At 38.2% G+C, this 15,027-nt stretch overlaps 1 protein-coding gene across 3 annotated transcripts in view; it reads left to right on the plus strand.

Annotated features, from left to right (window-relative positions):
- Lrrk (Leucine-rich repeat kinase) overlaps window positions 1–15,027 on the plus strand; it is a 52,117-nt gene that overhangs the window by 31,229 nt on the left and 5,861 nt on the right. For all 3 annotated transcript variants that reach the window (XM_085200789.1, XM_085200790.1, XM_085200791.1), the window contains 20 exons: window positions 1,476–1,592; window positions 1,821–1,899; window positions 2,550–2,674; window positions 3,286–3,373; window positions 3,959–4,081; window positions 4,444–4,847; window positions 5,700–5,902; window positions 6,626–6,755; window positions 7,083–7,182; window positions 7,603–7,754; window positions 7,876–7,981; window positions 8,424–8,632; window positions 9,377–9,574; window positions 9,734–10,042; window positions 10,195–10,297; window positions 12,199–12,308; window positions 12,651–12,773; window positions 13,335–13,785; window positions 14,013–14,103; window positions 14,372–14,500. In XM_085200789.1, the coding sequence (XP_085056915.1) occupies window positions 1,476–1,592; window positions 1,821–1,899; window positions 2,550–2,674; window positions 3,286–3,373; window positions 3,959–4,081; window positions 4,444–4,847; window positions 5,700–5,902; window positions 6,626–6,755; window positions 7,083–7,182; window positions 7,603–7,754; window positions 7,876–7,981; window positions 8,424–8,632; window positions 9,377–9,574; window positions 9,734–10,042; window positions 10,195–10,297; window positions 12,199–12,308; window positions 12,651–12,773; window positions 13,335–13,785; window positions 14,013–14,103; window positions 14,372–14,500 (3,350 nt within the window). The remainder of the gene's footprint in view (window positions 1–1,475; window positions 1,593–1,820; window positions 1,900–2,549; window positions 2,675–3,285; window positions 3,374–3,958; window positions 4,082–4,443; window positions 4,848–5,699; window positions 5,903–6,625; window positions 6,756–7,082; window positions 7,183–7,602; window positions 7,755–7,875; window positions 7,982–8,423; window positions 8,633–9,376; window positions 9,575–9,733; window positions 10,043–10,194; window positions 10,298–12,198; window positions 12,309–12,650; window positions 12,774–13,334; window positions 13,786–14,012; window positions 14,104–14,371; window positions 14,501–15,027) is intronic.

A 15,027-nucleotide genomic window follows, 5' to 3' on the forward strand; every position in this document is an offset into this window, starting at 1 on the left:
ATACGGTCGGTAATGAAAAGACGGCCTGTAGGTAAAGGGCAGACGTTGGCCGCTACTTCCGGCTGCCCAGAGAGTTTTCCGACTCTCCGTAATTACATGGCTGCACACATTTTTTAGCATTTGAACCAAATTTAAAATGGTACCAACATTTTTGCCGGGTAGTCGACTTCCTGCGATGTCTGGAATGGCTCCGGGAACGCTCTTTAAATTTTGATGAGACCGAGTTGTGACGTACCTGGGTCGAGAGTTCCGATACCTGCTTGGTCAGGAGTTGGATCTGCTTGGCCATTTCTTCCAACATGGAGGATGCAGGGGGTGTGGCCATCGCAGATGTGCTTGCGACCTGTGGTGATGAGGGTGCTATCTCATGCACCTTGTCTGCCAGGTCAGCTAATTTTTCGATAGGCAGATCAGGCTGTGAAGCTATAACCGTTTGAATGTTTTGTGGTAACCTACTCGACCATAATGTTTTTAAAAAATCCTTGGGGACAGATGAACCCGCAAGATCTTGCATGTATCGCAGAAACTGTGATGGCTTGCGATCACCTAGCTGCTCGTGCCTCAGCAACTGCATCACTTTCTTTTCTTGAGACGCAGACAATCTTTTAATCAGTTGCGTTTTAAGAGTGATGTATTTATCCGTCTCGGGAGGAGAAATGATAATATCCTTCACCTCGACAGCAAATTGATTATCTAACTGAGCGGCAACGTAATAAAATTTTGTAGTATCACTTGTTATATTAGATAAAGCAAACTGACCTTCCATTTGTGAAAACCAAAGGGCTGGTTCTTCTGGCCAGAATGGTGGAATACGCACGCCAATTCTGCACACGTTGAATGTAGTCGCGTCCTCCATCTTGTATCAGAGGTCACTTGCCAAGGTCGTTAAAATGGCCTCTTGCCGTTTTAAATCTTCTTGCCAGCAGTAAACGCAGGTATTTATTGTAGTGTTCACCAATTTAGGGGTCACCAATATAGCGGTTGAGATGTGATACCACTATTTAATATGATCTTATTTATCTTACACTAAATGAGTAAAATTAAAAATCCAAATTTTGTGGAGAAATTGTCCAAATTTATTTAACTCACAGATACGTGAAGAGAAAATAATCACAGAAGGAAATAAAGAAATTTAAATAAATACCAATAGAAAATACAAGCTAAACTAGCACGTAATAGCAAGAAGTTAAGGTTGAGAATTGAATGCAAGCTAAGAGAGCAATGGATACACAAGTGAATGTCGCAAGCGATTCTAGCCGACCCTTTAAACGTGGCGATGCTGGCTAGCAGCCTACGGCACGCATAACAAAAAATTCGGAACAGGTTTGAGTTGTTCCAATGCGCTGCGTGCGGATGATTCTAGTAAATGTAATAATATTAATTTAGAATAAGTAATGTTCCTACAGTTTCATATACTTACTTACATACATAAAAATCGACCAAATAAAAAGAATATTTTGTCTCTTTCACTCCAGTTTAAGACGAGTGAGTGCGACAGTCCCACATCGCTACAAAGACTGATCCGCGGCGCCGTTATGGCCGCGCCCGATGCTGATAAACTGGGACTTCCCCGCGTCTTGGATTCTATTGAGGTGATGTATATACAGATAGATACACACATACATGGACTTAGCATACTCATATAAATGAAAACACACTTACGTAACTATACACATGCGCGCGTTTTATATATACTTATATAGTAGACGCAAATACATGCGCAAGTACACTCAAGTAGTGCACTACTTGCTTGTTGCACTAAAGAAAATTATTTTAGATACAAAAAATATATATTTTTTAACATACTATATCTTCTACAGGTATCGTGCAGCACTCGACATAATATCAAGTTGTTAGCAGACATCATATACTCAGTTGCGTTTAGTGTGAAGCCTGCTGGTAAGAAAATTTTCAACAGGTTGTAGGCTCCCAATCGAGGGAATGAAATATTTATATGTTCATTTCTTCGCTCTGCTGTCGAGGGAAAATGTGGTGTTGAGTTTGGCCACTCAATAAGCAAGACCTCCAGAAGTGAGCGGAAAGTGGAGAACGGAAAGTATCTTAATGGAAACGGAGTGTCTTAATACTGGTTGCTATGTGCGGGATAAAATGAAGCTAAAGAATATATTTTTTATCTCCTTAACCTATTTTCTCTCCTATTGACTTAGATAGAGACAATCCATAAGAAAATACACTCTGTTGGTACTTTAATCCTAACACTAATAAAAAGTTACAATGCCACTAAAAAGATTATTTTCTTAATCCAGCTCGAGAATGATAGAATCAATTTTTAAATATTTATATTTTTATTATTGTATGAAATTAGTATGAATTTGTGATTCATCATTGAGATAATTTAAATTTTAAATCTTACCAAAAACTAACTTCGCGCCTAGTTTTAAGTTACACAGTTCTAAATGTAAATAGTTTATTCCCATGACTGTGAACCGCAACTAAAATTGCAGATTGTTCCACTACGCCACTATCACCTATATTTTCAATATCTTTAATATTTAAAACATTTTGGACATAACATTCAACATTTCCAGGTAGTAAAGAACCCCTCCTAGAACAGCGGGTACCGGCGACCTACCTCGCGCTGGAGGAGTGCGTGCACGCGCTCGCCGCCGACCTCAAGCAGCCCGTAATGAGGCGCGACGAGTATAAACGAGCGGTGAGTGCTAATATTTACTATCACTAGCAGTGGTATTGTGTTATCAGTACCACTAATACTGGTACTAATAATACTATCACTAGTGCTACTACACTACTACTTCCACTACCACTACTGCCAGCAAAAGTTTTACCTGCTACTACATATATACCTTTATAAAAATATCTGCTTAATTCTTACTTAGAAGTCTGAAACAATCTATAATTAGTAAAGAGCTACTTTTTTGGTTTTTTTTGGGCACTCGAGGAATAAAGTAAAGTAAAATACTCTTTATTACAGGCAACCTAACCTAACCAGGAATAAATGGCCATTTGTTAATATTTTCATTTCTAATCTCTGGTAACAAGGCATAGCGTGGCGTCGTTGTCGTCGTCCACTATTCAACACGCAAAAAAATGGCGTAAAGTGGAAAATGGAGTGTCATAACACTAGGCACTAGGCTACTCTGCTATATGAGGAATACAGCGTGAAACTGTAAAAAAATATGAGGATTTGTTATTCATAATCAATTGACTTTAAAAGAATAAGAACAAGCGTGCAATAAATGTAATATTACGGTTACAAGTAAAAGTAAATCCATGAATAAACCACTTTTTCATTTTTTATTCTAGGTGACACAGTATATGCAACAAAAGAACCTGCGAACGTTCCGCGACGCGGCGGAACTTCACCAGGCGACCATGTTCCTACATGAGAACGGTATATGAATAACATTTATTATTATAGTATCTATTTAGTTATTTTGTATGAATATAGTATTTGGGGCGCGGCGTCGAGTTCCGCCACTCAACACGCAATTCTTCTAGAACCCGGCGGAAGGTAGGGAACGGCACTCCGTTCAGACTTCTTAATACCATGTTACCTCTGCCCGGCTGTTTGCGGGATACAGCGTGAAGCTGATTTAATTTAATTTTAATATAATATATTTATACTTATAGAGATATTTATATATAATATATAGATACCTCTTTTTAAGTTATTTTATTGATAAAGTTATTGTGATGTCACATGCTTTTAGAATGAAAAACTTTTTATCTTCATTCATTCTACAATACAATTTATACATAATTATTTTCTTATATAAATTATAGATTTTTGTCAATCATTGTGCTGCAAAACAATACTCTGTACAATAGCAATAATCAAAAGTATTTATTCTCGCGATCTATATATGTTATTGTTTATCGCTATTTAGTTTATATTATTTTCTGTTTTTGTTCAAAATTATTTACTGTCTATGTTTTTAATTGACTTTAAAATATAAATAAAATTAATTTCTACCAGGTGTTCTCCTCCACTACGACGATGCGACTCTCAAAGAACTGTACTTCGTCCGTCCGCAGTGGCTGTGCGACGTGTTGGCGCATGTCGTCACAGTTAGAGAAATCAATCCCTTCGCTACTAATGGTGAGAATGTGCTGCTTTCTTTCCATAGTTCCCCAGCTTCCTTTCTCCTCCCTCCTATCTTTCCATTTTTTCCACACTCTGCGTTTTTTTCTTCTAAACCCATAACAACATACTAATGGTTTATATAATTTAATACTATATTGCTTACTATAAAGAAAAGTCTATCGATATAGTGAATTGACTCGCCACCACTCTTACTCATACAAACATAGTGACTAAACTTTCTTATACTAAACTAGCTATTTTTGCTTTCTATTATTCTTTTTAATTGCCCCTCTATCCATTTCAGTCAAAAATACTAAATGTACAGACAAAATATTTCTACTGTTTTATCATATATAGAGATATTGTCTTATTTCCAGGTATAATGAAAGTAGAAGACCTCGCCCACGTGTTTAAAGCATCCCCCGTCCTCGGTGGGGGTGAGGACGCCCGTTCACTAGCCGTCTCCCTACTCAATAAGTTCGAACTTGCCCTATGCTGGGACGCTCGTGCCCTACTCGTACCTCCCCTCCTACCGCCTTCTGAGCCACAACTGCCACAATTGACCCTAAAACCTAGACGTGCCCTATCCACTCCCCATTCATCTCCCTTCACCCCTTCTGTACCAACTATGCGTATCTGTGCACGTGCCCATCGTCCATTAAGGCGATTGTTGTTATTGAGTTATGTGCCCAGAGGATTTTGGGCACGTCTCTGTGCTCGTGTGTTGGCTGATCCGGCGTTGGCACAGTATGTGCCCAATTTGTATAGTACTCCTAAGGAGGTTAGTTGTTGTTGTTAATACTTTTTTTAGTTTAATTTATCCTATGTAAAGTGCGGCCGATGAGATGTGGCAGCTTTGAAGTTAACTTTAGCTGCAGAATTGATTTTAGAATTTTTTCTTACATATTCCTACTAGACAATAAAGGTAACCATATACAGTTCGATCGATCGTATTGTAATTGATATTTTACCATTCTAAAGTGTTAGTTAAGCATTAAAGAAAGGTTTGGATCGTTTATAAATACGTTTTTATCTGTTTTTAAGTAATGCATTTGTATGTTGATTATTGGCCGATGATTTGTTATATTTTTTTTTCTTATTTGTTTATTTACTCAAGTACAATGAGTTAAATCGACAATCTTAGAAATACGAATTAAGATTTTGCCATGCTGAAACTCTCTCTGACCGACAAGTTACACAGAAGTGGCTTCTTATATGCATTATAATATGAAAAGTTCGTTTAAAATTCTTATTGTTTGAATTATTTGCATTTTCTCACAGTAAAGCGCTGCTTTGAGTTCCGCCACTCAATACGCAATGTTAAAAATTATGGCCGGAAAGTGACTTCTTTTGAACTTACTGGATTATATTGCTATGCAGAAAAAATTGTGAAACTGCTTTCGATTTAAATTCCTAATGTACAAACCTACTACTATATATATTTTAAATTTCACGCTGAATCTCGCCCATAGCAAGGTAGGCAGAGGAAATAATTCTAGTGATAAGACCTATATGATACTATGCGACACCATCATCCGAATGTTTTTATAAATTAACAAAAGTAAGCTGAATATTTAGGATATTACGATACCTAAAAGCGTTGCTTTACTTTTATTTATTTATTATCTATCAGATCGATATCGACAAAACGCTAACCAAAGCCCTTGACCTGAACTGGTCATGGAAACTCTGGAGAACTGGCCTCAAGTTAGTATGTGGGGAGTTAGTAGCTGTTTCCTTGCGGGAACTACCTCGAAAGAGTGACCCACTTCTGGGAGGAGAGTGGGAAGGAGACGAAGAAAGCGGGGAGGGAGAGGAGATATACCATAGTGTGAAGTAGGTGTTTAGTCTGATTTTTTTTTCTTTTTAGCTTTACGTTGCAACCTAGTTGACTAGTGTTAAAATACTTTGTTTCACAATTTTCTTCCAATTTTCAACAGCAGATCCTTTACCAGAGCGGGAAAATGAAAGTATTAAATAATTCATTCTCTCAAGTGGTCATTCCCTCGAGTGGGAATGGAATCTACATTCGTCGGTTCTACGTTCGCCGGGCTTGAGCCCGGCATTTGGTGAGATCGTAAACGAGATCGAGACCGAGATCGAGATAGTGGCGGCCTCTTTGCGGAAATACCGCTGATGAGCGACCGCCTCGTCGGGGGTGTATCACTAAGGTGGGTGTTTAGCTCCACGCTGTATTCCTTATATAGCAGAAACAAAGGTACAACACACAACCGTCGTGTTTATAACATAATGTGAAAGGTGTAAATAAATAGTTATAAAAAAATATAACGGTAACCTAGTGTCAAGAAAATGTGTAAGATGACAAAAGATATAGACCATAAGTTTGTAGTGTAAGCAAGAATTAAATTAAAATATATACATATATATCTTCAGAAATATAATGATGTCTCCTAGAGGAAGTCTTCTTCCTGCGAAGAGATCTTTCTGTCTTAACCATAAGTTGCTTCCACTTACCCCATTATAAGCTATATGTAGCGTGAAACTAAAAAAAAATTATATAAATTGGAATATACCTTAAATTCTAATGTCGTCCACCAGGTTCCGTGTGCGCCAAGAAGGTACCTGGTGTCCTCTGGACGTGCAGTCGTCCGCGTGCGTGGAGATTTGCTTACCGGCGCACGTGGCCGTGCTGCGGAGGGATGACGGTCATCCTGTTGCCGGGTGTCAGGTATATCGCATTCGCATGCATCGCATTAACTGATAGGACATAAAATAAATGTGTCTGTTCGGTCGTAGTTTGACGACTTAAGTTTAAATAGTAACTTTTTGTTTTGTTTTTAGTATTAATTTATGATTTTTATATTATTTATTATTATTATTTATATTAAAACTTAAAATTCAAGCGCTTTGACCGTTGCGGATTCAAATCCCGCTACAGTAAAATCTAAAGTACAAATATAAAGTATAACTATTCCAAATACGAACGACATTTTTTTTGCGTGAGGGATAGATATACATATACTTTTTAAATTCATTATATAATTTTGTCCTATAGAGTTTAAGCCTAGAACCAAATCCAGAAGTATTAACGAAGATATTGGCTCTCATATCAGACCATGTGGATCTGCTTCTTGAAGACTGGTACCCGTCGTTAGGTGAGTTAGAGGGAGATACTTAGGTGATAATATATGTATGTATTAATATATTAGGTTAGATCTTGGTCTATTGGCTAATTGAATTTTTAACTCCCTCCTCTCGCACTGTCTAATTCGACAAAGATGAAAAAAAAATCATAATTGCAAAATATTTTTATGTTTAAATATTTCATGAAGTTATCGTGATGTCTGTTGGAGGTCACAATACTTTATAGGCTCAAGCTCCACCCAGTGGAATATTTATTTAAATAATTTATTTTCATTTCCCCGCTCTAATAATGTTTTACCTGGGGCATTTTGTTCCCGTAGATAATTCAGGCATAAAGCATAGAACGTACTATCTTAACATAAGGTTCTCTCTGCTTATACTCTTCGATGCGGGAAAACACGCGTAGCCGATTGAACCCTCTTTATCATCAGGCACTCGCTTCGTCCACACATCAGAGGGTCGTTGCCTCATTACGCGCGTAGCGCCCTGCCCCGCATGCCTGCGCGAAGCGCCTGACCATCAGGTCTCTGACCACCATGACGGCCACCAGGACAACCATGGGGATGATAAGGATATGGTACAAGTGAGTGGTGATGTTTTTATATACTTTTTATTGTCATCAACGATTTCATTCAATTATGAAGTTTCTATAATATACATATATAGTATAGATCAGGTTTTCAAACTATTTTGCTCTTTTCCAGGCGTTCCGTAGACTAGAAATGGGTAACGGTGAACCGCGGCGACTCCGTCTCTCCGAGGAGTCCAGAGCCAGTGATGGGGACAGTGGAGTCGGTGCTGAGTCCAACGGTAATCTGGTCATTGTAATACCTTTTCATTAAAGCTATTGCTAGGATTCGGGATTGAGATTAATCGGTTTATAGAAGGGAACTCTCCACACTCGACCAAAACCCGTGGTTATTGAAACAATTTATATTTATTTGTTATAGTGATATAGATCAGGTGATAAAAGAAATTATTAAAATATGAACAAAATATCATTGATTATTTAAGACTATTTTTATAATAAATTTATTATATTGAAAAAATATATGGCGCTTTTCAACTTTTTCAAGCCTGGACCATGTTTTAGATTTTATCTCAGGCGTCTTTTTTTTATATTTAAACAAAAAAATATTACATCAAATACATTTCTTGTTTGTTTTGTAAATAAAGAAATGAGGTTGACAGTGTGATTAAAAATGGTTTTTGTATTGACTTATTATCTAACTCTAACTTTCATCCCTTTCAGCCTCCTCACGAGCGTGTTCCCGCGGTGGCTCCCGTGTGGGTTCGTCAGAGGGTCCCCCTGCACGGGGATCGGGGAATGCATGGGGTTCCGGGGGATGGCGTGCCACATGCTGGACGCTGGAGGAGTGCGTGTTGGCGGCGTGCTCGGGCGCGGAGCTGAGGTGTCCGCACCACGTGGATGTGCAGCTGGCTGATGTTGCTCCTGATGCTGTGAGTTGGTCTTGCCCCTTCTGTTTCTCCTGTATCTCCTGTCTTACTTCTTAAGTTCTTGCTTCTCTGTTGTCTTCTTTCCAGAGCTTTATAAAGTCAAAGTCTAGATTAATGTGATGTAATAATATTCTTTCTCGACAAATGGAGTTTCCAAAAATTACTTTTCCAATTAGAACCAATAGTTCCTTATAGCGCTAAAGCTATGAGTGATGCAATAAGTAAAAATCAATTTTAAATATTACTTTCCACTTATTCAATATAATAACATCCTTCAGAAAAATTTCCAAAGTACATCAAAATTTCTTTTTCCTTTTTTAATAATTTACCTTCGCGTTGTATCCCGCATGTGCTTGTAATAGTATGTGTGGGGAGGAAGGGAGGAGAAGAATTCAAATTAAAAATATTCTTTATTCAAATAGAATATTATAAGCACTTTTGAATCGTCGAATGAGCATATAAACAAAAAACTACCACCGGTTCGGAAGGCAGTTCTGCTGAGAAGGGCCGGCAAGAGACTCAACAGTTGCTCTTTTCAAAGTCAATGGTACAATTTATTACATTAGCTGGCAGCTATCCTGCATGACATTCAATAGACATTAATTACATACATGTTTATCCTCTAAATATTCTTGAACAATGTAAGAGAAGGATATTAAGACATTTTTTCCCACGCATCAAGCAATTTTCGAGACACTGCCTGTACTGGAACTGGAGTACTAGAACTCAACGCTTTCGTTTTCACAGTTATTACTAGATATCCCTGATCACCAGCGTGCCCGCTGGGAGCACATAACTCCAAGCTCGGTCGCTGGGCGCGGTGCCTTCGGTACGGTGCTCACTGGTACGTGGCGCGGAACGGGGGTTGCGTGCCCGGTTGCGGTAAAAGCGTTACAGCCTGTGGCGCCGCCTGGTGGTGACGTGGGAGCTGTGTTGGCTTATAAGGTAATGGGAAACATTGTACAGTACATTTAGCTGTAGATTGTTGCGCAGTATTGACTTTAGGACATTTTTCTTACTTTTGATAAATAAAAAAAATTCGAAATAATTATGAATTAGTACTCAAAAGTTGGTCAAAATCTCAACGTTAAATTTCTTATATAGGCAGCAGCATCCCGCTGGGAAAGAGACGCAGCATCCAGCGCCTGTCGAGCATACTGCGGCCTCCGACAGGAGCTGGGCATCCTCACGCGTCTCCGACACCCCCACATCCTGCCCCTGCTAGCTGTATGTCCAGCTCCACTAGCGCTGATCTTGGAAGTAGCTCCTCAGGGTGCCCTCGAGGGTGCCTTGAGGAGGTACCGAGGATGTGGAGCCAGGATAGGGGCTAGAACAGCACGGGCACTTGCTCTTCAGGCGGCCAGGGCGTTGGAGTATCTGCATGCTCATCGTGTTTTGTATAGAGACTTAAAGGTAGGTTGGTTTTTGTTATAAGGTAAGTACAGTGAATCTAGTGTTAAGACACTCTGTCCATTTTTCTTGAGTGGTTGAAGTTACCGTTGCACTTTGTTTTCTACGGTATAGTGTAATTAAATTCATTCATGAAGTTCATTGTACGTTTTCAGTCGGAGAATGTTTTAGTGTGGTCATTGCCGTCACCCCAGGAGGCAGAGGAGGCAGAGGCGAGCCCTGATCCTATAGATGTGCACATCAAGCTGGGAGATTATGGTATTATATTTAGTTTAAATTAATTGTTAAACACCTCTTATCCATACCTATATTATAAATTCGAAAGTAACTCTGTCTGTCTGTCTGTCTGTCTGTCTGTCTGTCTTTTACGCAATCAGGGCCAAACCGCTAATTTAATTGTGATAAAATACTCATATAGAGATACTTGAGGGTCTCGGGATGAACATAGGATACTTTTTTTTCTCATATTTGTAATATTTTCGATATATACCAATATATTAAAATATTTATTAATTTGACATGCAATTTATTCCGCCATGTTAATAACAACCGTCGTTGCTAAGCAACGATTTGCAAAGTTTGTTGTTAGAAAACGTCACCCAAAATAAGCTTGCTTAACGCATCTCTCTATTAAAAACTGAAAATAATTTCATAAATATATTTAACAAATATTCGTATAGTTTAAGCGGGCGTAGCCGCGTCCGGGCCCACTAGTATCTTATCTTATCTTATATCTTATAAAACAAAGTCGCTTTTTGTGTCTGTCTGAACTTTCTAACTCTTCTTCTTCTAAACCACCCAAGGGATTTGGATGCGGTTTTCACCATTAGGTCGAGTATTTCTCAGGGAAGGTTTATATATAGTTTATTATTTGTACATTCTTATGTAAATTAACATAAATACGATAAATGTGTATAAAGTCCTACCCGCTGAGACACTTTGGCGCATGCGCTGCTTTAATGGTAAATACTACATGAAAAAAATGTACTGGAGTATTGTTCCTCTTAATAAGATCTACAAAAAAGTCCGCGATGGCATATTCGTATCTTTTAAGAATAACGTGTAGTGATCATATTTCTGTCTAAAAATAGTAATTTCAATATATTTTTTATTGTGAGGGATATTTTTCCATAATGGTATTAATCCTTATCCTTTAAAATACTTTATTAAATTTCTACGTTAAACGAAGATAAAATTTGCTTCTTAAACTATTTCGAAATTGCGAATAGTTTTAGAGAAAAACGCATTTAATTATTGACACATCACGCCGTTCACACATCAACTGTATCGAGTCAAGTTTCACTTATCCCTTACTCTCAGCATATAAATAAGTATATTAGTTACGTTGGCCATTTAATGTAGATCAAAACTGTCTTTTCTGTTTTTCATTTTAATAAGTACTTTAGAAGTTGTTACAATATCAAAAAATCCTTGCTGCGAAACGCGCCTCGCGACGTTATGCTTATACAAGCGAGTCCGCCGCGCCCGCCTGCCTTACACGCATCGGTGGTTCAGTGGTAGAATGCTCGCCTGCCACGCGGGCAGCCCGGGTTCAATTCCCGGCCGATGCATTCTATTTAATTTTCGTCACAGGCAGCCACGTAGTGCTTGCTTTTCATCAGGGACAGAATACCCTCGGATAATTCGAGTTGAATGTATTATTTAATGTCATTTAACTATCTAAAAATAGTAATTTATATATATATTTTAATAAGTACTTGAAAAGATTAGTAGCACAGATTTAAAATTACGGTACCTACTAAAAAATCCTTGCTGTGTAAAACAATTGGAAAATCCTTATTGAAACTACGAAAATGCGGGTTGCATTGGGGTTTAATTAATTTTCACATTATCTTAAGTGCTTTGCAAACATACATTATATGAATAATCCAGTAGTAAAAGCGGGCGAAGCCGCAATAGGGTCGCTAGTGTATATATAATTCGAAAATGTTTTAAGTATGCTGCTTTCTCAGATGACTTATAAATAAATAGCATTATGTTATAAAAATAATGTTGTATAATATTAATACTAACTACTTACTGATTACTTTATACATTATTCTTACAAACATATACATATTCAATGCTTCATAATGCTTAGATATTAACTTTAAATCTCTGCAAAAGTTATTTGAAAGTATTTTCTTCCTACTTTCCAGGTATATCACGTCTAGCGCCACCGTCCGGGACTAAGGGCTTCGGGGGCACGGAGGGCTTCATGGCGCCGGAGATCATGAGGTATAATGGGGAAGAAGAATATACTGAGAAGGTAAATGAGGGTTGTATTTAATTTTTTTAAAGCGTTATTGTACCTATAAAGAAATTTACGTAGCGAGATTTCAACCCTCACCTGGTGGCTGACGGTGCTAAGAGGCGAGGACGTATAAATTTTTTTTTTTTATATGTTTCCTTAAAAGTTTACAAATACCTACTGTTAGTTATCTAGATTATAGACATCATTAGGATATATCTTTTGAAACGACTTATATTACTTAACTGATCTATACATTTATTTTCCTATAAATATGCTATGTACATAAAATGACGCATAGCAACATACATATTTTAACTTCATATGTGCAATTGAAAAAGATGTATTTCTCTCATACAGGTTGACTGTTTCTCCTATGGCATGCTGCTATACGAGATATTCACATTGCGTCAACCGTTTGAGGGTCATGAGGCGGTCAAAGAGGCCGTACTAGAGGGCGCTAGACCACCATTATCAGCCAGGGTTAGTTGGATTTAAAGGGTTTAATTTCAAAATGTACGAAAATTAAACTTTATTTTTCATATGTTCCTAATTCTTTTAATGTCTCTGTTAGAAACAGAGTTGTAATAGTAAATTATGACATTTCGTTAAGGCAATGCGTGTTGAGTGGCGCCACTCAACGCCGCACTTATCGTTACTGTACCGAAATAATTAAAGTAGTTCATAAGTCGAACCCACAACCATTGCTTTACCAGTCAAACAAAATTTTAGTATATTATGGTACGAGATCATTGTGGCCGAATAACATCTGCTTCTAAACAAACGGTTCCGTAAAATTATGTGTAAAAACTAGCATAAATTTTATATGGCACTTAGCTTTAAATATTTATTTTATTTTATTTTTCAGTATTTTTGCTTTACAGCTTGGTGATAGATTGACAGAAAGACCTACGGACAGCGCAGTTTTAGTAATAAGTTTGTTTACACCCCTTAGGATACGGAACCCTAAAAATTTTAAATATTATGTATATGTATTAATACATATTTTATAAAGCTTACTCATCCACATTCTCCCACCCCCAGGACCTACAATACCCCTGCAGCATGTTAGAAATGATGCGCCGTTGCTGGAGCAACGCCCCCGAGCAGCGACCCTCCGCAGCCGCGCTCACGGCGTTGTGCGCTGCGCCCGAGTTTCTCGCGTTGTTAGACGCCGCGGCTGCCCGGCCATCGCCACCACGCCCCGCCCCAGCCACCGCTGCACCAATAAGAACCCGTCATAGCCATTTTGCTTCAGCCAATCAGGATGTATGTTCCAAAGTCACGACCAATCATGACAGTGTATTGTCAGGTCCAGCCCATCAGGATCCAGCGTGGCTATCATTAACCAATCAGGAGGCAGCATGGTCAATAGGGGGAGATGGGGAGGGGTGGGAGGTGTGGTACGGCGGTTCAGAGCCGGAGCGAGCACATTCGTTATTGGCGAGTGGATCTGGTGTTTTCACACATCATCATACTTTAAGAGTGCCACCGGGTACGTTGATTATTTATTATAGTAGAAATTCGATTATCAGGCCTAAAACGTATACGTATTTACTATCATGCGGACTACTTCAGCTTTTTTTATTTTTAAGCAATCTTTTCCGCTGATGGTGCTCAACTGAAAATATTGTAAAGTCCTCAAGTTATCGAAATTCGTTAACTCCTTGACACTTACTCTCAAAAAGGTCACATTTGTGAGAATTTGCTAACTATTTCCAGACAAGACGGAGCCAGTGATAGTAACGGCGCTGTGCCGCGTCGGCGCTCAACTTTGGGCCGGCGATTCTGTAGGACGGGTGTTTGTTTACAAGTTAGTGCGCTTTTTCTGAATATTTGTATATATTTTTTTGTAATAATTAAATTAATTGACTTGATTTAAGTTTTTGACGTATGTCAAAGTTTTGGAAGTTATTGTATTCGGATAAATTTGCCCATAATAAGACTCGAACCGGCGCCGTGGTTTTGTTAACAAAAATAAAATTATATTTATATCGTCTTGGGTGAGTAACATCATTAGCAACATTAAACTATAATATAATGTAAATATTCAAAAATAACAAGTTATTTCTTTTTGATAGTATTTCCACGTGCGCATTGCAATGGAGCGTGCGGCTGCAAGAGGTGGTCGGGGGTTCTCCTAGCGCTGTGTCCGCGTTGCACACTCTCGCGCCACTACCGAGGATCGCCTTGGCTCTGGCTTGTGGCAGGTATAACTCAATCATTTGAATTATTCCATACAATTCGAGTATTATATATATGCAGTAATACATGTATTTACATACGGCGTCGTCCCCGTGATCAATTGGGAATAAATACTCGTTGTGTATGACTCATGATATATTCTATGTGCGAAAGAAAAAGAAATAGGTTACATCAAATGGACGTTCCTTTAAGGAATTTCCTATTTAAGACAAAAATATTTTTTGAGGCCAGTCGTGGCACTAGGCCAAAAGGTTGTGGCTGTTAACGCGACAGGGTGTAGGTTCGATTCCTACTAAAAGAAATGAAATATTTAATATTTTCATTTCTTCACTCTAGTGTCGAGGAAAATCGAGGCGTTTCGATGGCGGATCGCCGGTATAAAAATAAATGGGATCAATATTTAAAGTACTGTAATATAATGGCACTTCACTTTAGTAGGTTAGGTGTTATTTAATAAACTTTAAAGTAGAATACAATAACAGAAATGTTTCGTGTGTCAGTAGACAGATGCCAAGAATATTTTTCAATTATT

Source organism: Heliconius melpomene, chromosome 17 (genome assembly GCF_056956725.1).
Source record: "Heliconius melpomene rosina isolate 202511_hmr_F chromosome 17, ASM5695672v1, whole genome shotgun sequence".
In the NCBI taxonomy this organism is placed as follows: Eukaryota; Metazoa; Arthropoda; class Insecta; order Lepidoptera; family Nymphalidae; genus Heliconius; species Heliconius melpomene.